The 23,385-nt window shown below is 36.2% G+C and overlaps 1 protein-coding gene across 2 annotated transcripts; it reads left to right on the top strand.

Moving 5' to 3' along the window:
* Positions 1-171: 171 nt before the first annotated feature.
* Positions 172-23,165, top strand: LOC106059652 (sphingosine-1-phosphate lyase-like). Of its 2 annotated transcripts, XM_056015493.1 has the most exons (13): positions 180-353; positions 1,820-2,068; positions 3,269-3,415; positions 4,388-4,490; positions 5,088-5,253; positions 6,110-6,226; positions 7,160-7,311; positions 8,273-8,372; positions 10,193-10,307; positions 10,869-10,990; positions 11,435-11,537; positions 18,076-18,194; positions 21,900-23,165. In XM_056015493.1, the coding sequence occupies exons 1-13, from the start codon at positions 344-346 to the stop codon at positions 22,026-22,028; spliced, it is 1,632 nt and encodes a 543-aa protein (XP_055871468.1). In that variant the 5' UTR covers positions 180-343; the 3' UTR covers positions 22,029-23,165. The 2 variants fall into 2 exon arrangements, with proteins under 2 accessions (XP_055871469.1, XP_055871468.1); XM_056015494.1 differs by lacking the exon at positions 3,269-3,415 and having other exon boundaries at positions 172-353.
* The last annotated feature ends 220 nt before the right edge of the window (positions 23,166-23,385 follow it).

Raw genomic sequence — 23,385 nt, 5'->3', positions numbered from 1 at the left:
ATCATCTTCAACTCTGAAGGAACACCAGAAACGCAAAACATTTTTACAGGCGGAAGAGCTCTCCTGAAAGTGCTGTAAAAATTAACGACCAGCTTAGGCTTCAGCTCTTACAAATAAGAGAACAGTTAGCAGCCAAATGCAGCTTCGGTCTCTTGTTTAATTACGATTGTATCATATTCACCTCGTACTGTTCAATCAGACAAAAGATGTCCCTAAGTTCAACTAATCTTTTATCATAACCGCTGTGTTTTTTTTTTGTTCTCTATTGGTGTGTAACTGCTTTCAGTAGTTATGTGTTGTTGAAATATTTCCTATCAGGTACATTTCAGCACATCAGCGAAATATGGCAGCAGGTCAGTTAATATATTTTTTGTTTAATTCTGTGATGTAAGGGTGGTAGCCTCTAACGATTTTTATTGAGTGGATATAGACATATACATTAACTTATCAGTAATTTGTAAACGAAGCTACATGTGAATGCTAAAAAATGCAATGGAAGATTAGTAGTGCATAATAATAATAATAATACAATTTTGACTGACAAAACGGTAGATTTTAATCGCCCTGATTCATTAATAAAAAAAAGAAAGAAAAAGACGCTGCCATTATTGACATCGCCGTACCACTGTCTCATAATTTGAGAAAAACTGAAAAGGCTTGTGCACTTTTTGCTGGAAGAACTAGCGCGTTGTAGACTTCAACCTTGACGTTGAACGTGAGAAAAAGAGATACGTTTTCAAACAATCATTTCAAACGAGCAATAGAAAAAGGGAAACCTTTTTAAGATCAAGGCGTATCTAAGGGGAAAGAAACGCTAATTAGTGTCTCTTATCTAAAGACTGCAGGGATTAGCTCCCTTTCTGCTGTATTAAATAAAAATCAATTAATTAGTACTAATTGATTAAGTGATTGATTAATTAGTTGATTGATTCGTGTATTGCCATCGACTATGAAAAACTGTGCGTTCATTTCAACACGATCAGAGAACGGGAAGTGAGAGAGAAATAGAGTCAAAACGTACTAAGGGGATTAAACACATATTTACATCCACATCTCACTTTAAGTAACATTTATCCCCCTTATCTCTGATATCGAACAATATAATTAATCATCAATATTTTACTATCTAATTGGTTAATCTTTATATAGATTAATGTCTTATCAAGTACAATGAATAAGTGCAAAGTTTCAACTTGATCCGAGAATGGGAAACGTGAGAATAAAGCACATTCAATATTCAAACGTTTTACCAGGCAGATAGTGAGCTGATAGATCTATAAGCTTTGTTTAAAAAAAAAAAGTGTTAAGTCGGTTGGATCTTAAAAGCATTAGTTTTGTGTGGTCTGTTTGTACTTCGTCAATTTTAGATCTTTAAAAAAAAATTATAAAAGTTATTGAAATTCTACTTTCACCATATATTATAGCCTCATAAGCTTAGTTGGTGGCCAGGTGGCTGAGTGGTATGGCGCTTGGTTTCCGAACCGAGGGTTCCGGATTCGAATCCTGCTGAAGACTTAGAATTTGAATTTCGGAATTTTAGGGTGCCTCTGAGTCCACCCAGCTCTAATGCGTACATGACATAAGTTGGGGAAAATTAAAGACGGTTGGTCGTTGTGCTGGCCACATGACACCCTCGTTAACTGTGGGCCACAGAAACAGATGACCTTTACATCATCTTCCCCATAGATTGCCAGCTCTGAAAGGGAAACTTTACTTGTTTACTTATAAGCTTAGGTGCAACGACGAACATTTGTTTTTGTGTTTTATTCTAACAAGATTATAACTAGCAGAGTATGTTTATTTTTTTTCTCTGAATCAGCCTTCTGTTGTATTCTGAGCTGCCTCGAGCACTTTGTTGTCTTAGTGTTGGCCCTAGCTCTCCTTGGCGCATATCTCCGGGGAGGGACAAGAGAGATATTAAGGCTTCTAATTCTCGGCATTAAGCAAATTCCTGGATTGTCCGGCTTGCTGGGGTCAGTGCTCAAATCGGAATCTGCAAGTTTTCTGAATTCCACGAACCTGGCACCGAAGGTTGGCGAGAATGCCAAAATTGTGTTGCCTAAAAAAGGTAAGAGCTGGTTTTAGTTTTATTTTCTTTATTCTTGTGACCAGAGGTTAATCCAATCCAAGTTTTAAAAAAAAAATCAGTGTGGCAATTTTAACGATTAATTTGTTATAAAAAGAACAACTAGAAAATCATTGTTCAGCTTTCATTTTGAAAAGATATAACGATAACTCTTAATTCAAAGATCAAGATGGTGCCATAACATATAGACCAGGATGATTCGCCTTTTGCCATAACCACGATATTTCATATGACTCTCGACTCGATAATCCGACGCACTCAGTAATCCGACGCCATGCCGACGCGGTGCTGATGTATATAGGTCAGCTTCTCAAAAATGTTTTTAATGTTAAAAAACATTTAAGAAAAAGTCACGTGACAAATTGTTAGCGTAGAAAGAAAAATAATAATTTTAGAGATTTTCTAATTAACATGCGTAAATTCCTATAATCGATGTCTACAGAAGTATGTATAGTTTTAAAACGTAGATGTCCTAAATTGTAATTTATTACCCTATATGAAGGCCGAAATATTAGAATTTATATTTTTAAATCAATACATTTATTTGTTCGCCCTTTCTTAATTTATAGGCTACCCTTGTAATTCTTATAGAATATTTTATTACATCATAAAGCCATAAAGTAATCTGGAATTTTTTTTTACCATACTTTAATTCTTGGAACTACAGGTAACCTTTGGTAATCAGATGTTTTCAGTAATCCAACAGTCCCTCGGTCCCGGAAATGTCGGACTATCGAGAGTCTACCTTTTTTCGGATTTAAACTGAATTGTTCTAAAATAAAAAAAACAACATTATTAGGCCATAATAAAAGTTGCCCAAAGAATCCTTTAGATTGTTATTGAGGTAAAATAGAGAAAACGATTTCTAATTGTTTCTCGTATAGGCTCTAAATCTTGACGTTGGATATTTAAGTTCTCAACGCAAAATTTCAATATGTCAAATTATATGAATTCTTTTAGTTCTGGTGTGATTTTTTTCCAGCTAAAATCTTAAGCTTTTAAGAAGTATGTCAATGCTGGATGAATGGGGTCTTCAAAATGAAAACACACTCACTATACATACACACCACACACCACACAAACTACGCACACGTTACACATCAAGTATGATCACACACATCTATTACAAACACACACACGCACACACTAAGCTAAACACGAAATAAACTTATTTACCATCAGGTTTGCCCAGAGAAAAAATTCTTGAAAAACTTGATGAGATGCGAGCCAAAGAAACTGACCACTTGGAAGGGAAAGTGTTTGCTTATACTTACACTTTGAACGATGACCACTTCGAACTGCAGAAAGAAGTCTACGAAAAATTTACTGGTTAGTTCAATGGGGTAGTTCCGGATCTCTTCCCAGTCACGTGGGTGTGTTGTTTACATTAATGACCTCATTGATTTCATTGTAATTTAAACATGAAAATAGTCTAGATCTAGACATCTTTAAGTAATAAAAAGTATGTTACAGTAATTCACTAATTTGTATGATTATTTAGTAGGTCTACTTGATCTAGGCTAGCACTAAATCTAGATCAACATCTTTTCTTAGGAAGATATTGCCATTATTGGCATGTATAAGACCACAGTCACGTTACATTTTATAAAGTAGGTCAGAGATTCGGAACTACCTCATTAGTGCCGTCTATTAGTAAAAAAATAAAACCAAAGTGCTTTTGAACTATTTTAGACAAGGTTGCTAGTGCCTGCTAATTATATAGAATCAATAAAGTCATTTTCTTGCCTAATATAACTTTAAATGGAAACTTTAACATTAACAACCCCCCCTCCCTTCCACGATCAGGGAGATCAAGCGTCGCCGTTAGAAGAATGAATCGTTGAAAAACTGAAGGCACGACATGGCCTACATTGTGCCGGTGTGCCATAAAATGTCAAATTTAGATCCAATCTCAAGCATTGTTTGTTGTTATGCAAAAATTCAAAAGAGATTTAAATATTGTTGTGTAGAGAAGTATATAAGCAGTGACGGAGCATCCATGGGGTGAGAGGACTCTTTGCGCCCTCGCTCCACGAGTAGTCATTCGCACGATAGTTGTTTTTAACAAGGCGTACAAACATTGAGTGCCAGGACACTTTTATTGTGAGAAGTATTACCTCGGTAATCTATGGGATAATAATAACAAGAAGAAAAGCACCTGGTGGTCACTTGACCAATCCATATTAAATATAAGTTTTGTTTTTTAATTTAAAATTAATTCAAAATGTTACAATATATATATATATATATATAATTATATTATTATTATATTATTGTTATGTTTATGTTGTGTCCATACAGAAAAAATTGGTTACTCCCCTGATCACGATGAGCTGGTGAAGTATTTCCAAAAGGCTTTCTTACATGAAAATGGGCTGAACCCGATGATATACCCAAGTCTGAGGTACACATTAGTTAGTCTGGAATGAGCTTTGTCTTAATTTTACAAAGCTTATATCAACTCAGTCGCTCTGTCTGTCAGTCTGTCTGTCTGGAACACATTATTTAGTCTGGAGTAAGCTCTGGCGTGATTTGTACAAATCTTATATAAACTCACTCTGTATGTCTGGTACACATCATTTAGCCTGGGATGAGCTTGGCCATGATATTTATATTACTAATAACTTTTTAAAATCGTATTTTATAGGTGTTTTTTTTAATGATATGTGTCTTGTATTTTCTCTGTGTGAAATGTTAGGTTTGTGACCAATGGGTGTGTTTAAAAAGCTTATATTAACTCAATCACTGTCTGTATGTCTGTCTGGCAAAATGTTTATATTTGTTATTTCTTGGAGGATAATACTCATAATAGTCGTAATCTTACATGTCCAACTTTAATGTAGGCCTAATAACATACAGATCTAGGTTTGTAACAAATTTGTTGTATATAGGCCCACATTGTTTCTGGTTTTTGCTTAACAAAATTACAACTCATGTCTTTGTTACATATTACGTAAATCTCGCTATCAAAAACCTGATATGGGTGCTTTCTTTAAAACAGGCAAATGGAGGTTGAGGTGGTCAGTATGACGTGTGCTATGCTCAATGGGGATGCCCAGGCTGTGGGGTTCTTGACCTCTGGAGGTACCGAAAGTGTCATTATGGCCGTCAGAGCGTACAGAAACCGAGCTGAACAGTTATTCCCGTGGATCAAGGAACCGGAAATAGTAAGCCCTATTCTTTCTTTTAAAATAAAACTCATCAAAATTAAATGGAATATTGCACCTGGCTTAGACTCTACGCCTGTCTCCTGATCTTAAGTTTAATAGTTCAATATCTTGGCAGAATTAGATCTAGATTATTCTAGATAAATATGGCACAACTTTTAAGCTCGACAGTGACTCCCTGTGCCTAGAGAATGATATTTTATTGATATACACACTGTCAGATCTTTAAAATGTTATCTATAGTGGCCTATTCTGTATCCTTTACATTATTTACGGAGATTACATTAAGTCACTTCGTCTGTTTGGTCAATTTACACGTTATTTCTTCTACTTCCTATTCACTGTCGGTGACAATAGATGAAGCATAAAAAAAATAATTAAATTATTAGTGGTAATTAATTTTTAAAAATATCGAAAATGGAACTTAATCATACAGTATTGAGATATATTGCTGTAAGTGTGGAGTTTTTCCCATAGTAAACTTTCTTTTTTATTTTCAAAAAAGCATGTTTTCAATTTGCTTGTTTTTTTTAAATTGGTTTTGAAAAGGCAGCACGGAAATCTCCTAGGTAAGCCTAACAACCCCTACACACACAGACACGCACACACACACGCACGCAGACACACACACACACACACTGGTCCCCAAAAGTGATTGGACCATAGGGCACTTAGCTTGAATGAAAGTTGATCTTTAAAAAGGAAAATAAATATATTTGTTTGTCCTGATCTATTTAAAAACAATAATAGGATTGGTTCAAAATAATTGTCATTCAACATAACATTTGTTTTTTGTAATTATTTTTTTTTTCCATTTTACTTGTTTTAATCCTGTAGACCGTATTCTATTGAACAGATATGCCCTGTAACGCAACACCCAGTGATTGGAAAGGCGGCCCATTATTTTGGCATGAAGGTCATTTATGTTGACGTGGGCCCAGACTTTCGGGCAGATGTTCAAGCTATGGAAAAGGTCTAGTTTGTAAACTCCTCTCTCTCTCTTTCTTTGCCTCTTCTTTTCTCTTCCCTTCTCTCTCTCTCTCTCTCTCTCTCTCTCTCTCTCACTCTCTCTCTTATTAACTGAACAAATGTCTAGTTGTTGTTTTGTTACAACACTTATATTAAGTCTCTTTGTATCTTTTTTTTTAATTATTTTTTTGTATGTTTGGATTTTTACATCGATTTTTCGAGCACTTCTATTCATCCAATCGTCATCTTTTGCATACAAGCTCATACTTGATGACAACACATGATTTTATAAAAAATCAATTAATATAGTGTGTTTACTAAACTAAGAGGAGATGAGTGGTGAAGAGAATTAAGCAATTGTAGTTGAAAAACAGCTAGAGCAAAATTAAATAATTACATTTTATTGTAACGATTATATCAAAGACTTATTTATGTTGGGGGCGGCGGTGGCTTTTACTTTTTTTTACTATGTATGTTAATCATTTATAAAGACATTTTTGTAATGGATATGATAAATAAAATTGTCTTAATTAACCCTTGTCACAAATGACTTCACGTGTAGTGTTAGGTCCTTCAATACTCTATTTCTTTCTCTTATGTACTGACGTTGCATAGGTGATAGGAAAGACGATATAGCTCTACGAATGCAATAACGTATTAATTTATCTACAAAACATTTGATAAGCACCTGTCACTATTCATTTTGACATTTTTAATTTCCGAAGAGTACTACACACAGACATATATAAATGTGGTACTACATTAAAACAAAAATTCCTATTTTATGTTTGTGAGAAACTGTGGTATAAATCGTTAGCTTTTTATAATGTCTTGTTAAGTGTAATGCACAGTTGTAAAGTGCATTTCCTCACGGATAATAGAGATTATTATTATTGTTATTGTTATTATTATACCATAACTACGTTCTCTCATGCAGGCTATAACTTCTAACACAGTGATGGTAGCTTGCTCGGCGCCCCAGTTCTGTCACGGGATAGTCGACCCAGTGGAGGAGGTCTCCAACATGGCTGCCAGACACGGATTACCTTGTCACGTGGACGCCTGTTTTGGAGGCTTCATGTTGCCGTGGTGAGACACTAGATAAATTATTCTTTGAATAGCTCGTCTCGAGCGACTTTCTCGTGTAACTGAAGAGGCCAATCCTAAATACACATCCACATTCACGGGTTAGGCTGCATCGTTTTCAGCCTTTTTCCAACTTCTCTCTGCGATCCAGGACCCCATCCTTATTGCTTGCCCTCCAGATGGGTCTATCCTGTGTTTTTTTTTCTCCCAAGAGCGCCGATCTTGAGGAGTTTCATATGGCGCTTACATACATCAGTGTATCTTAGGAGTGAACAATCTGCAGCACTCCTGCTCTCTATTAGATCACCATACAAGCATTCATTATATCTTGTGGAAGTCGACCCTGTACCATCCGCTGTACATGTCAAATCCAGCCAAGGCTTCTACTGCTGATAACAGTACGGATGTCCTGGCACACTGACTGTCAGGTTCTTTTCTTGCTTGGCTCGTTAGGGCTTACTCAATTAATTACAATTAATTATTATTTATAAACTTCAACTCACCAGCTATCCATGAAAAACAATAATACTTTAATATCAAATAAAGCACACAATGCCATCAACTCTCAGTTAATATTAATGCATACAAACACCAGTCCAGGAAGCAACCGTCCAACCTTCCTGGGCCGGGAACAAGACCTCCACTGACTAACACTCACTCTCGCTCTCTCACATTCAAGGAAAACTAAACCATTCCATCTATAACACGTGCACTCGTGCAGACTATTCACATTTATAACCTGGGAGTACATAACTAAAAGAATATAACTACCATACCAAAATATCAACAAAGTAACATTCACTCTGTCCATACCTCACACTGACCTTGCCTAAAATTGCGATAAGTTGCGATATAGTTTTAAAATGATATAAGGAATATATATGAACTTATTTGTAATTTAGTGGATTTAATTTGAGGATAATAAAAGTCTATAATTTTATTTGAACTTCATACCAAAATAAAGGGTTGAGAAGCTTGGCTATGACGTGCCTACTTGGGATTTCCGATGTCCAGGAGTGACTTCTATCTCAGCAGACGTGCATAAATATGGATACACGGTCAAGGTAAGACTCCATTATTACTTAAGGGATTGATATTATACCAGCAATTTCTTACTGTGTTACTTTTAATTTTAATGAGCATGCAGGGATTTTGGGGGGGGGGGGGTGCATCAGACTCAAACCAAGAAATCATATGCCGAGCTTGGAGTCGAGCACTTAGTGAGGTTGTGACAGAGCGTCGCATTAGGTTTGCGGGACATGTTCTCCAACAAAATGAACTACGCATACCAAGAGTTGCGATGACATGGAGGCCAACACGAGGAAAGCGCAAACAGGGACGTCCTCGTAAAACTACACCTTGATGGAGGGCCTCAGAACAGTGAACAACCAGATGGGAAGAGGCTTCAGACATTGCCAGTGACAGATCTTTGTGGAGACAGCTTGCCGCCCAATGCGCCGAACGGCGCGGTGGGGACCTAACGGCATCAGACGCCACTAATCTTTTACTCCATTGGCATGTGTGATATAGTTTGAGCTGACATTACAGATGTTGTAAAGTGAACGGGGGAGGGGTAACTTTAAATGAGTGGTTATAGGGATACTGAAATATCATTGTTCACTCCTCTGCTCTTAATTACATTTTTTTTAAATTATGGCACAAATTGTGTTTATTTACCAAAGGAATTTTTTTTAGTAGTTCAAAAGGCTTTACATTGTCAAAAAACAAAGAAGCAAATTTCATGGTTTGTAAAATGTTTTGTAAAATGCTTTACATGTTTCGGATGTTCCTTCAGAGTTGAAGATAGTTTACTTCCGAGTCCAAACCTCCCGCAGGACGACGGGGGATGGGAGCGGGCAGGGTTTGAACCCTCGACCGTCGATAAATCCGAACGACAGTCCAGCGCGCAAACCGCACGACCAGGCAGCCAAGTAACATGCTTCCCCAGAAATCGTTCATAGTTCATTTGGCTGTCCTATTTTCCTGTTGTAGACACATGTATTATACATGCCAAACGATGAAACAGGGCTTTAGTAGCAGACAGATCACCATGAATTTTCAATTATTTTTTTTTTAATTGAAATCTCAGAATTTGCGCTATTCAGTTTTAGCTTTATCATCATAGGAATCCTTGGGCCTTATGCCTCTTCTTTGCCTCTTTTATGGGCCATGAATTTTCGATTAGGTCTTATTTACTATATAGCATGAGAACATGAAAGTAAATTTGTGCTAAATTTAAATTAACTTTTGTTATTTATTAAATGGTTTTTTATTTTATGCATAATTAAAATAAAAAATTACACTGCAAAAAAATATTTTTACAATATTAGAAAAAAACACCTCAAATATATAGATCTAAGTCGAACCATAGACTATATTTATATCATAGACATAAATAAATATAGACTGGCCGAAGGAAGTAATTTCATGTAACTTGAAAACATGTATATCTATTGTATTCGGATTTCCGAATTATGAAAAATTGCATGATCTTCATTCTTAGAGATTAAAAAAAAAAAACACTAGTGAAAATAATGTAATAATTTTATACTGCTCATAAATGCTGTATAATAAAGTACACGGAATTGCAAGTCACAAATTTTCGTCTATATTTATTTATGTCTATGAACTAAGAAGCGCAAAAGATTAATCATGCAGTGTTTCCCTAACATTTTACTTAATGGAACACTCCGCACATTTAGTGGAATACTTCACCTACTAGTTAATTATTCCAGTAGTTCTTGGGACACCTATTCAGGGATATTGTTTGGGAAACACTGGATTAATGGGGCGCTTTATAATTCCTCATATAAGAACTCAAAAGGTGACAGAACTCTTTGTATTTTTCATTATACGTGTATTTTGTACTCATCCTTTAATTAAGGGCGCCAGTGTGATCGCCTACAGGAATGAAGACTTACGGAAATATCAAATTTACAGCTTCAGCTCTTGGCCAGGAGGACTTTATGGTAGCCCATCTTTGGCCGGAAGTAGGCCAGGTAGGAAGCAAGAAAACAATACTTGATGTATAACTGTTTTATACTCATCTTTCTTAACGAAATGTTAAAACCACAAAATCCTTATAATATTCCAATTCATTAGTCTAAGATGATTTTCTAGTATGAATTTATTTGTACTAAATAAAGACATGTTGTCGATCAACTATTCTCAAGCTAATTAGTAGGTGTAAATTGAATAAGTTCCTGGTCTTGCACTATATCCTGGGGTTGATTAGAGGTGAAGAATGTGGCGTCTTTAGGTACTCTGTAAAAGGGAAACACTTAAACAACATGTTTTAAGTGTAAATATCAGTTGCAAATTTAGAAACGAGTTTAAAGATAAGATAAGATAATTTTTATTGATCCAGTCAAATTGAAATTCAGTTTAACTAATTGACAACCTCAGCGTAACTACTGTTTTTATTCAATCACAATTATTCAGCGAGCTATTCCAAAATTTTCTTAAACTACTTCGCTTATATACACAATGACTGTCAAAGTATACATACATTTTTTTTCTCAAGACTACTCAACAACTTTTCCCATTTCGTCTTGTTAAAGGTGGAAACATTGCCGCTGCCTGGGCAGCCTTAAACTCCTTGGGGGAGGAAGGCTACATGGCCAGAGCCAAAATCCTCATGGACATTACCGACAGGATCAAAGCAGGAATACAAAGTATCGAGGTCTGTGTGTACGTTTATTAAATACATTCGTTCGACATGTCCGAGCAATGTCCAAGGAAATCAAAACTCATACTTCTACGATTAAGTTTCTTTTTTTTTTCAAACCTAGGAACTGACGTTTATAAAAGTAACACAAAAGTTCAGACCAATCTTTAACTCTTTCACTCCTGATTGACGATACCATCGTTGACTTGACCCAATTCAAGTATCTTAATTTTTGGGTTGATAAACTTTAATTTGTTTTACATACAAAATATTATACAATAAGAAAAAAGCACGTTATTGAAGTTTAACCCTAAAATGGTAGTGAAATTACTTCTGAATGCGGAAATTAATTACGTAGAGATAGAGTTAATTACAATTTTGAAAAAAAAAAGTGACGATCAGAACACACAGGCACGCACAAACCTTATCAATGAGACATTTAAAGTTTTCTCATTCCAGGGTATTAAAATTATGGGAAATCCTCACATGACGTGTATGGCCTTTGGGTCAGATCATCCTGACCTGGATATACTTGTGGTTGCTGACCTCATGGAAAAGAAAGGTAACAAGCTCATGATTCATAAATTTCCTTTTTCCTAGACAACTTTATTGACTTTATACGCTTTACTTTTGGAGCAGGTGAGCAAAAAAAATTTAACTCGAGTGAAATCTCATTTAAAAAATCCTAGTTTATATCGGGATTCAAACTAAAGCCTCTTTGGCTAAGTACTCAAGCAGTTTATGTTTTGCTCAGCCACACATCCCACACAACAAATTTGACCTAGTACAAGATAAATGGGAAACAAAATCAGAAATAGGCCTTACAGATCATGTTACGTATTACATTTCACTTTAACGAACAAATGAAACGAACCCATATTCACTTAGTTTAGAATTTTAGTGAATAAAGAATATTAGATTTATGATAATGTGTGGATAGACCACAGCCACACCTCTCGCAAGCGTGTATCAAACATTACAAGGCAAGAATTCATCTGGAACCCCCCAAAGTGGAAGAGCGGATGGCCCGGAAATACATAGCGCGCGATTTGAAAGCAGATGTCAAGCAGATGGGCCAGACGAGGAGACAGTTTAATAATTGAACCGTTGTATTTGTTTTGCCACAAAGCATAAGTGCTACAAAAGCGGGACCACGGGGACAGATGAGATGAGACTCCTGGTGGAAGCTGGTTGGTGGCCTATGTCCATGTCGGGACTACAGGGACAGATGAGATGAGACGCCTGGTGGAAGCTGGTTGGTGGCCTATGCCCATGTCGGGACTACAGGGACAGATGGGATGAGACGCCTGGTGGAAGCTGGTTGGTGGCCTATGCCCATGTCGGGACTACAGGGACAGATGAGATGAGACTCCTGGTGGAAGCTGGTTGGTGGCCTATGCCCATGTCGGGACTACAGGGACAGATGGGATGAGACGCCTGGTGGAAGCTGGTTGATAGCCTATGCCCATGTCGGGACTACAGGGACAGATGAGATGAGACTCCTGGTGGAAGCTGGTTGGTGGCCTATGCCCATGTCGGGACTACAGGGACAGATGGGATGAGAAGCCTGTTGGAAGCTGGTTGGTAGCCTATGCCCATGTCGGGACTACAGGGACAGGAGTCGAGAAGCCTGGAGGAAGCTGGTTGGTGGCCTATGCCCATGTCGGGACTACAGGGACAGGAGTCGAGAAGCCTGTTGGAAGCTGGTTGGTAGCCTATGCCCATGTCGGGACTACAGGGACAGGAGTCGAGAAGCCTGGAGGAAGCTGGTTGGTGGCCTATGCCCATGTCGGGACTACAGGGACAGGAGTCGAGAAGCCTGTTGGAAGCTGGTTTGTAGCCTATGCCCATGTCGGGACTACAGGGACAGGAGTCGAGAAGCCTGGAGGAAGCTGGTTGGTGGCCTATGCCCATGTCGGGACTACAGGGACAGGAGTCGAGAAGCCTGGAGGAAGCTGGTTGGTAGCCTATGCCCATGTCGGGACTACAGGGACAGGAGTCGAGAAGCCTGGAGGAAGCTGGTTGGTGGCCTATGCCCATGTCGGGACTACAGGGACAGGAGTCGAGAAGCCTGGAGGAAGCTGGTTGGTAGCCTATGCCCATGTCGAGACTACAGGGACAGGAGTCGAGAAGCCTGGAGGAAGCTGGTTGGTGGCCTATGCCCATGTCGGACCACAGGGACAGATGAGTCGAGAAGCCTGGAGGAATCTTGATGGTGGCCCATACTTAAAACGGAACCACAGGCAGAGATGAGATGATGATAGATTGTAGATATGAAAAGCCACTTCAACAGTTGATGTCGTGTGGTATGTTCATCGGAGGGTCGACGCTATGGCTCCGAAATCAAATACCTCCCATCCTCCGCCTCTGTTCTACGGGAGGATTTGGCTGGAAACGTTTGGAAACTTATAACATAAAATAAAACAGAACCCCCTTGAATTACTTAGACCTGTTTCTTGAGCTTGACATCAACGTAATATTCCAATATTAAAGTAGAGCATGATTTTTTGATTTGAGATGGACGTTAACGAAACAAAAACAACAACAAACAAATCATAGACCTTTGGTTACTGTAAACTAACCTTTGGTATTTGTTAGTGTAGGATCTAAACTAACCTTTGGTATTTGTTAGTGTAGGATCTAAAATAACCTTTGGTATTTGTTACTGTAGGATCTAAACTAACATTTGGTATTTGTTACTGTAGGATCTAAAATAACCTTTGGTATTTGTTACTGTAGGATCTAAAACAACCTTTGGTATTTGTTACTGTAGGATCTAAACTAACCTTTGGTATTTGTTACTGTAGGATCTAAAATAACCTTTGGTATTTGTTACTGTAGGATCTTAAATAACCTTTGATATTTGTTACTGTAGGATCTAAACTATCCTTTGGTATTTGTTACTGTAGGATCTAAACTAACCTTTGATATTTGTTACTGTAGGATCTAAAATAACCTTTGGTATTTGTTACTGTAGGATCTAAAATAACCTTTGATATTTGTTACTGTAGGATCTAAACTAACCTTTGGTATTTGTTACTGTAGGATCTAAACTAACCTTTGGTATTTGTTAGTGTAGGATCTAAAACAACCTTTGGTATTTGTTACTGTAGATCTAAACTAACCTTTGATATTTGTTACTGTAGGATCTAAACTAACCTTTGGTATTTGTTACTGTAGGATCTAAAACAACCTTTGGTATTTGTTACTGTAGGATCTAAACTAACCTTTGGTATTTGTTAGTGTAGGATCTAAAACAACCTTTGGTATTTGTTACTGTAGGATCTAAACTAACCTTTGATATTTGTTACTGTAGGATCTAAACTAACCTTTGGTATTTGTTAGTGTAGGATCTAAAACAACCTTTGGTATTTGTTACTGTAGATCTAAACTAACCTTTGATATTTGTTACTGTAGGATCTAAACTAACCTTTGGTATTTGTTACTGTAGGATCTAAACTAGCCTTTGGTATTTGTTACTGTAGGATCTAAACTAACCTTTGATATTTGTTACTGTAGGATCTAAAACAACCTTTGGTATTTGTTACTGTAGGATCTAAACTAACCTTTGGTATTTGTTACTGTAGGATCTAAAATAACCTTTGGTATTTGTTACTGTAGGATCTAAACTAACCTTTGATATTTGTTACTGTAGGATCTAAACTAACTTTTGGTATTTGTTAGTGTAGGATCTAAAATAACCTTTGGTATTTGTTACTGTAGGATCTAAACTAACCTTTGATATTTGTTACTGTAGGATCTAAACTAACCTTTGATATTTGTTACTGTAGGATCTAAACTAACCTTTGGTATTTGTTAGTGTAGGATCTAAACTAACCTTTGGTATTTGTTACTGTAGGATCTAAACTAACCTTTGATATTTGTTAGTGTAGGATCTAAAATAACCTTTGGTATTTGTTACTGTAGGATCTAAACTAACCTTTGATATTTGTTACTGTAGGATCTAAACTAACCTTTGATATTTGTTACTGTAGGATCTAAACTAACCTTTGATATTTGTTACTGTAGGATCTAAACTAACCTTTGGTATTTGTTAGTGTAGGATCTAAACTAACCTTTGGTATTTGTTACTGTAGGATCTAAACTAACCTTTGGTATTTGTTAGTGTAGGATCTAAAATAACCTTTGGTATTTGTTACTGTAGGATCTAAACTAACCTTTGATATTTGTTAGTGTAGGATCTAAAACAACCTTTAGTATTTGTTACTGTAGGATCTAAACTAACCTTTGGTATTTGTTACTGTAGGATCTAAAATAACCTTTGGTATTTGTTACTGTAGGATCTAAACTAACCTTTGATATTTGTTACTGTAGGATCTAAACTAACCTTTGGTATTTGTTAGTGTAGGATCTAAAATAACCTTTGGTATTTGTTACTGTAGGATCTAAACTAACCTTTGATATTTGTTACTGTAGGATCTAAACTAACCTTTGGTATTTGTTAGTGTAGGATCTAAACTAACCTTTGGTATTTGTTAGTGTAGGATCTAAACTAACCTTTGGTATTTGTTAGTGTAGGATCTAAAATAACCTTTGGTATTTGTTACTGTAGGATCTAAACTAACCTTTGATATTTGTTACTGTAGGATCTAAACTAACCTTTGGTATTTGTTAGTGTAGGATCTAAAACAACCTTTGGTATTTGTTACTGTAGATCTAAACTAACCTTTGATATTTGTTACTGTAGGATCTAAACTAACCTTTGGTATTTGTTACTGTAGGATCTAAACTAGCCTTTGGTATTTGTTACTGTAGGATCTAAACTAACCTTTGATATTTGTTACTGTAGGATCTAAAACAACCTTTGGTATTTGTTACTGTAGGATCTAAACTAACCTTTGGTATTTGTTACTGTAGGATCTAAAATAACCTTTGGTATTTGTTACTGTAGGATCTAAACTAACCTTTGATATTTGTTACTGTAGGATCTAAACTAACCTTTGGTATTTGTTAGTGTAGGATCTAAAATAACCTTTGGTATTTGTTACTGTAGGATCTAAACTAACCTTTGATATTTGTTACTGTAGGATCTAAACTAACCTTTGATATTTGTTACTGTAGGATCTAAACTAACCTTTGGTATTTGTTAGTGTAGGATCTAAACTAACCTTTGGTATTTGTTAGTGTAGGATCTAAACTAACCTTTGATATTTGTTAGTGTAGGATCTAAAATAACCTTTGGTATTTGTTACTGTAGGATCTAAACTAACCTTTGATATTTGTTACTGTAGGATCTAAACTAACCTTTGATATTTGTTACTGTAGGATCTAAACTAACCTTTGGTATTTGTTAGTGTAGGATCTAAACTAACCTTTGGTATTTGTTACTGTAGGATCTAAACTAACCTTTGGTATTTGTTAGTGTAGGATCTAAAATAACCTTTAGTATTTGTTACTGTAGGATCTAAACTAACCTTTGATATTTGTTACTGAAGGATCTAAAACAACCTTTAGTATTTGTTACTGTAGGATCTAAACTAACCTTTGGTATTTGTTACTGTAGGATCTAAAATAACCTTTGGTATTTGTTACTGTAGGATCTAAACTAACCTTTGATATTTGTTACTGTAGGATCTAAACTAACCTTTGGTATTTGTTAGTGTAGGATCTAAAATAACCTTTGGTATTTGTTACTGTAGGATCTAAACTAACCTTTGATATTTGTTACTGTAGGATCTAAACTAATCTTTGATATTTGTTACTGTAGGATCTAAAATAACCTTTGGTATTTGTTACTGTAGGATCTAAACTAACCTTTGATATTTGTTACTGTAGGATCTAAACTAACCTTTGATATTTGTTACTGTAGGATCTAAACGAACCTTTGGTATTTGTTAGTGTAGGATCTAAACTAACCTTTGGTATTTGTTAGTGTAGGATCTAAACTAACCTTTGATATTTGTTACTGTAGGATCTAAACTAACCTTTGGTATTTGTTAGTGTAGGGTCTAAAATAACCTTTGGTATTTGTTACTTTAGGATCTAAACTAACCTTTGATATTTGTTACTGTAGGATCTAAACTAACCTTTGGTATTTGTTAGTGTAGGATCTAAACTAACCTTTGGTATTTGTTACTGTAGGATCTAAAATAGCCTTTGGTTTTTGTTACTGTAGGATCTAAAATAACCTTTGGTATTTGTTAGTGTAGGATCTAAACTAACCTTTGGTATTTGTTACTGTAGGATCTAAAACGACCTTTGGTATTTGTTACTGTAGGATCTAAACTAACCTTTGGTATTTGTTACTGTAGGATCTAAAACGACCTTTGGTATTTGTTACTGTAGGATCTAAACTAACCTTTGGTATTTGTTACTGTAGGATCTAAAACAACCTTTGGTATTTGTTACTGTACCATCTAAAACATGGCATAGGTCTACTATCGACAAGAAATCTTTAAGATTTCTAGTATTTAACGATGTAAGAAGACAGATCGTTAACTTATAAGCCAGGGGAAAAGTGGGACTTAGGTTATCTTTTGTAATGTGAAACGCCACTAATGCCAGAGCTTCGGAAAACATGAACCAGAAATAAATCATAAGCTGTGTCTCTTAGAAAAGATTATTGGCATTCCCATGCTAAGTTAAAGAGTAGTATAGTCTGTAGTGGGAAGCGTGGTCGAGAGGCTAATTGCGCTTGAATTTGGCTTGTCTTGGCTACCTAGAAGGGGGCGCGAGGTTCGACACCCGACTCCTGCAGCACAGAAACCAACTCCTAGATACCCCTCCCCCAACTCGTCCACAAATGAGATTGAACCAAAGCGCTCTGAGCATGCTATGGGCATGAGAGTAGCGCTATATAAAAGCTATAATAATAAATAATAGTACGGCTGTTGTTGAATTCGTTTAAACGCAATTGTGTTCAAAACTTCATGTATTTAATTGTTAGTTTGACCTATTCGATCTAACCATAATTTGTCTAGCCTTATCATTATTTCAAAAAGTCTTTTCAAGATTTACTTTGAAATATTTTAGTAAAAAGTCAATTAATGAACCTTAAAGTGTGTTTATGATTATATAAAGGTTCAATCAAAACACTGTCTTCAAGCAACTTCTGATCGCATCCCTTGTTCTGTTTCCAGGTTGGGTGATGGAGCGTCAACAGAATCCGACATGCCTCCATTGCTCCATTCTCCCCCATCACAACGCCTCCTGCGATGCATTGATCGATGATCTTAGGGAGTCAGCAAAGTTGGCTCTGGTGAGACAGTTTGACTTGCTCTAGACATGAACTAATAATTCGACTTCTAACACTTTAGCACTGACTCAGCTTTCTCTGACTGGGCACTATATCTCCCCTTAATGGTTTTAAATTTATCCCTGGATGGTTAGAGGACGCTACCTCAATCATCACCGCCTGAGTCACAAATAGAAAATATAATGCGATGAAAGACCTTAGACCTTCCTGTCACTCGGGGAAGGCAAAGAATACACAATACACCATAGACAAATATAAAATTCTACTATGAAATGAAGTTTCACTTAACTGTCTACTCGTACTATTAATTCATGTAATTGAAATGGTGCATATTAACAGTAATATTATGGAAAGAAATAATGATGAAACAAACACAACTTATTTTTTTACTTATCCTGTAGTGCACTTTATCGTTGTTTAAAAGTTATTATTATTTTTGTTTTTATTATTATGTTAAAAACAAAAAAGCATTCATTCTCTGGCACTGCCAGGGTCGAGTTTCGCTAAAGAGATACAAAATTTATTGTAGTCCCTTTATCAGTGTTATGAAAAATCTCAGTATATTAAAAATCTTATATTAATATTTGAAGGAGACACTCTACAAACAATTTAAGAGTTACCTCCTTTCAATGAATTTCACACCACGATCATAAGATTTTACATTGATTGTCATTTAGCTCGAACAGCATAAATTGAATTTAATAACAAATAAAAATGAGGTCTAAGTAAAGTAATGCAATAATCTGAAACATTTACATTCTTATGGTCAGCACATTTTCCCCTTAAAAGATAAAGTATTGGCCCCTATTTGGTCGTTGCCCGGGCGCAATGAGCCGTTTCACGCCATGGCTTCTACGCCACTTGAAGAAGACATGTTTCCCATCTATAGAATGAACATTTGTCATTTTAAAAAGGAACATCTTAAGCCTCTTTGACATCATTGATCAACAAAAGCTGTTGTTTTAGCTCGCAAGTGTTCTTTGGGCTGTAGTAAAACAGATGATAGCAGCATGCTTACGTAAAAGTAAAGACCTCTTTCAGACATATAGGGCAGAAGATGTAAAGGTCATCTGTTACTGTGGCCTACGGTTTACGAGGGTGTAATGTTGCCAGCACAACGACCAACCGCCTTTACTTTTCCCCAACTAATGTCAGGTACCCATTAGAGCTGGGTGGAATCAAGAAGCGATAGAAGATCCTGAAATTAAAATCCCAGTTTTCCACCAGGATTCGAACCCCGGAACCTGGTTTGGAAGCCAAGCGCTTTACCGCTCAACCAACGCGCCTTAACATGCCTACATAATCACTTTATTTTCTAATCATTTTCCTATTTAGTACAATAAAAGGCCAACAGCGCTTTTGGTCGCCTCAAACTGAGCGTATGGCAGAATAGGTCTAGCAACAAAAGCTGTGGTTCTCACCATTTGTAAGCCTCCATGCACTAAGGCTCCGTACTGGGATTCATCCCTTACAGCACAGTGCATGTATCTGCCAGTGTTCTGTAGGGTTCGCTTGTCTCCGTACAGAGCGAGACCCCCGCATTCACCAGTTCTATCAGTGTCAAGACTAGTCGTATCTTCAATTGTGTGGTTGTCTCTTCACTTTTGTATGGCTCCAAGACCTGGGTGCTCTAACGAAGGCATTTTAGGCTCCTGGAACGCTTTCATCGAAGAGGCCTCGCACCAAAATGGGCTTACCCTGGCAAGACTGCATTACAAAATAACTATGTTCTGCTGAAGGCCGATCTGGACAGTATAGGAGCACTAAATACCATTCGACAGCTGCGCTGGGTCGGACACGTATCCCGCATAGGAGACGACCGCATACCAAATGCGTTCTTCTTTGGCGAGCTTAATGGAGGATGAAGTAAGAAAGAGACAGCTGGAGAGCTCTCACAAAGGCTGCAGGACACGCATTTGAAAACCAAAGGAAAGCCCTTATTGGTGACAGGGTCAGAAGTCGGAAAGAAAACTTAAATAGACCGCTGGAAGACAACGACTTTGTCTGCACGAGATGAGGAAAAATATGCAGGTCATGTGAAACACTGCAATCATCTTTAATCTTCGGAATCGATGACGTTGCCATTATTACAGTAAAATTAACTTGAACTTCAATGATCTGTTGAAACCTAAGCTAGAAATTGCAGGAGCACTATACTTCATCTCCAGATGTGGAACATACAGATTCGAAATTTGGCTAAATTAAAATGCGAAGTGTGAAATTAAAAATTAATGCATAAATGTGAACACTTTTAAACACCTAATTCTGAATTCCAATGTGGCAAGCAGTTTCTTAAGCTTCTCGTAAGGCCTTCTTATACTAGTTTGTTTCTCATTTACTCATTTTATTTACATCTTCCTCTGGCCGTTTAGTCTAAAGAATCTGTTGAGCAAATGAAGACCATTACTTCTCGTATTCGTGTGTGTTATTATTCCAATTTGATTAATTAAAGTAACACCATTATTAAAATCACTAAACTTAGAGACACTTCAGGACAGAAGAATAAAAAGTAAAGTAGCTATAAGACTTTTAAACATTAAACCAAAATTTATAAATAGAAAAACAAAACTGAAAGAAATTCTCAGAAAGACAAAAAGATAAAAGCACATTTCTTATTCCATACGCTAGAACAAATTGGTTCAAGTGCTCCTTTTTCCCTAGTGCCATCAGCGAATCGAATGGGTTGCCTGAATCACCCAGGCAAACCATCGACTTTAACAACGAGTCTAAGTCATTGATTAACATGCATGTTTAGATAGACACATCTTATCTCATATGTCATATAATTCAGACGTTACTTCAAAAAAGAAGATGATTACGTCCTACGTCCTACATGAAATGCATAGGACGTAATTATCTTCTTTTTGCAGAAATGTCTGTATTATATAAGCTAAGATAAGAGTGTGTTGAATATCTCTCCTTCTGGTTATTGGGGTGAAGTTATAAAAGTCTTTTAGAAATATTCTAAAGGGAATAACTCCACCCCTACAACTATTTATCTCAATAATGTGAAAGTTATTTCCCTTATTCGGTATCTAACAAAATATGTGACTAATTGATTAATTTGTTAATTCACTCATGTTTTGTTAGGTACAATAAATAGTTTTTGAAACTTCAAAGTATCGACTTAAACCGATAATGCCTGTGGGAAAAATAGCGTTAACAATTTTCTAAGGCAGCGTTTCCCAAAGTGTAGTGCGCGTGCCCCCAGGGGCACCGGAAGACTTAGGAGAGGGTACACGTTTTACCTCATTAGATATACAATTTTTTTTTAAATGCCAGTTATAATATTCTGTTAATTAATTAAAGTAAAGGGTGGGGGCAAGGGGTACTCAACATTACAAAAATTATAATAGGGGCACACATACGTCAAAAGTTTAGGAAACACTGATCTAAGGGGACAAAACCCTACAAATTCAGCCATAGATGTAAATACCTAGGGATTAATTTTCCTTGTTGGTATCAAACAAAATAATTAATTACCAATAATTAATTCACTAATTGGTTAATTCTTTTTTGACTGATGCGTGAATAATTGTGCAAAGTTTCAGCTTGATCCGAGAATAGGTGGTAGAGAAATAACGTGTATATACATTTTACCAGACAGACTTCTACACCCTCCGTCCAGATGGCTATAAGGTTTGTAGAGAGTGTTATCTTATGTCTTTTTCTAATGTAATTCTTCTTTTTTAAAAATGCATATTACAGGGAAACAAAGAACTATCCAAAAAAGGGAAAGCTGGAATCTATGGAATGATGGCTGCCATACCAGACCAAACCATTGTTGAAGATTTTATCAAGCAGTTTTTCTCCGACGTCTACAAAGTACAGAAGTGATTCGGGAATTTCTGTTCTCTATGTGTGCAATGTTTTCAGTGTTTTAGTTATACAGTTATAAACTAGACAAAGGGCATATATATATATTGTCATTTTGTTATGATATTAATATTTATTGGTAATTTTCATATATGGCTAACTTTCTGGTGCATATGGTAAACAGGAAATGGTAGACTTGATAAGGGAAGTGTTTTAATAAACAAAGTAATTTTAGTTCTCTTTTTTTTTTGCCAGCACTATAGAAGCCAATTTCTGAGCTCTGTCGCTTGTAGCACAAATAAATTTTTTAGTATTTAATTGGCAACATTTATCTCTCAAGATGGCGTCTCTGGCACTGTTTATGTTGTTAATTGATAGCGAAACATCTCCAGCTGCATTTCATTACGTTTTTATTTCAGTTCCATTAAATCACCACCACATTTCTTTATATCGAGCTCCCTTCTTTTTTTTTTGTTCCCGTAGTGTATTTTAACGCTATGCGAACTAAAACGGAAACAGAAGAAGCAATAGGAAAAAGTTCTTAAAAAACAAAGCTTATCTAAGGGAAGGAACCAACCGCTAAGTACTGCCATTTATCATAAAATTACAGGGTATATCTCCATTTCTGTTATATAAAGCAAAATAAATAAAGTAGTAAGTAAGTTAAGTAATTCGTTGTCTTGTTGCTGTTCTAGTCAGTTCTAGGTTTTAAGTCATAGGCTACCGACAGAACTCATTCGCATCAAATATGTATTACATTTTCTACTCGTTGACAGTAAAATGAAAGAAGCTAAATATACAAAATCCTTTTCTTTTTAAAGAGCAGAGCTCGTGTAAGAGGAAGAACTCCACACGTACAACTATATAACTAAAAATGTAGAAATTATTTCCCTCGTTTGACATGAAATAAAATAGTTAATTAACAATAATTAATTGACTAATTGGTTAACTATTTACTGGATTAATGTTTTGTTAGGTACAATAAATAATTGTTAAAATGTATACTCGATCCGAGAATGGATGTGGAAGACATAAGGTGTACAACTATCAAAGGTGATAAACCCTACATATTTAGCGATATCCGTGAATGCTGAAGGATTTATTTACCTAGCTGGTATCACAAAAAGTAATTAATTATCATTAATTAATTGACTCATTGTTGGTCGTTGTTTTTTTTTTATTTCTCTATTGTCAACGCCACTAAATAGTTGTGCAAAGCTTAAACTTGATCAGAAAATGGGTGTGAAGAAATAACATCTACAAAAAATTACCAGACAGACAGAAAGACAGACCAAACCATTGTTGAAGATTTTATCAAGCAATTTTTCTCCGATGTCTACAAAATTTGTAACAAACACGAAAAAAAACTGCAACTGTA

Source organism: Biomphalaria glabrata, chromosome 17 (assembly GCF_947242115.1).
Source record: "Biomphalaria glabrata chromosome 17, xgBioGlab47.1, whole genome shotgun sequence".
Lineage (NCBI taxonomy): Eukaryota > Metazoa > Mollusca > Gastropoda > Planorbidae > Biomphalaria > Biomphalaria glabrata.
The sequence above is the reverse complement of the archived record's forward strand: the minus strand, read 5'-3'. Positions and strand labels throughout refer to the sequence as shown.

Coding starts and splice junctions, on each gene's coding strand:
- LOC106059652 (XM_056015493.1), top strand. Junction 6,227..7,159: donor ATGTTCAAGCTATGGAAAAG/GTCTAGTTTGTA, acceptor TCTCTCATGCAG/GCTATAACTTCTAACACAGT. Junction 18,195..21,899: donor AGTCAGCAAAGTTGGCTCTG/GTGAGACAGTTT, acceptor TGCATATTACAG/GGAAACAAAGAACTATCCAA.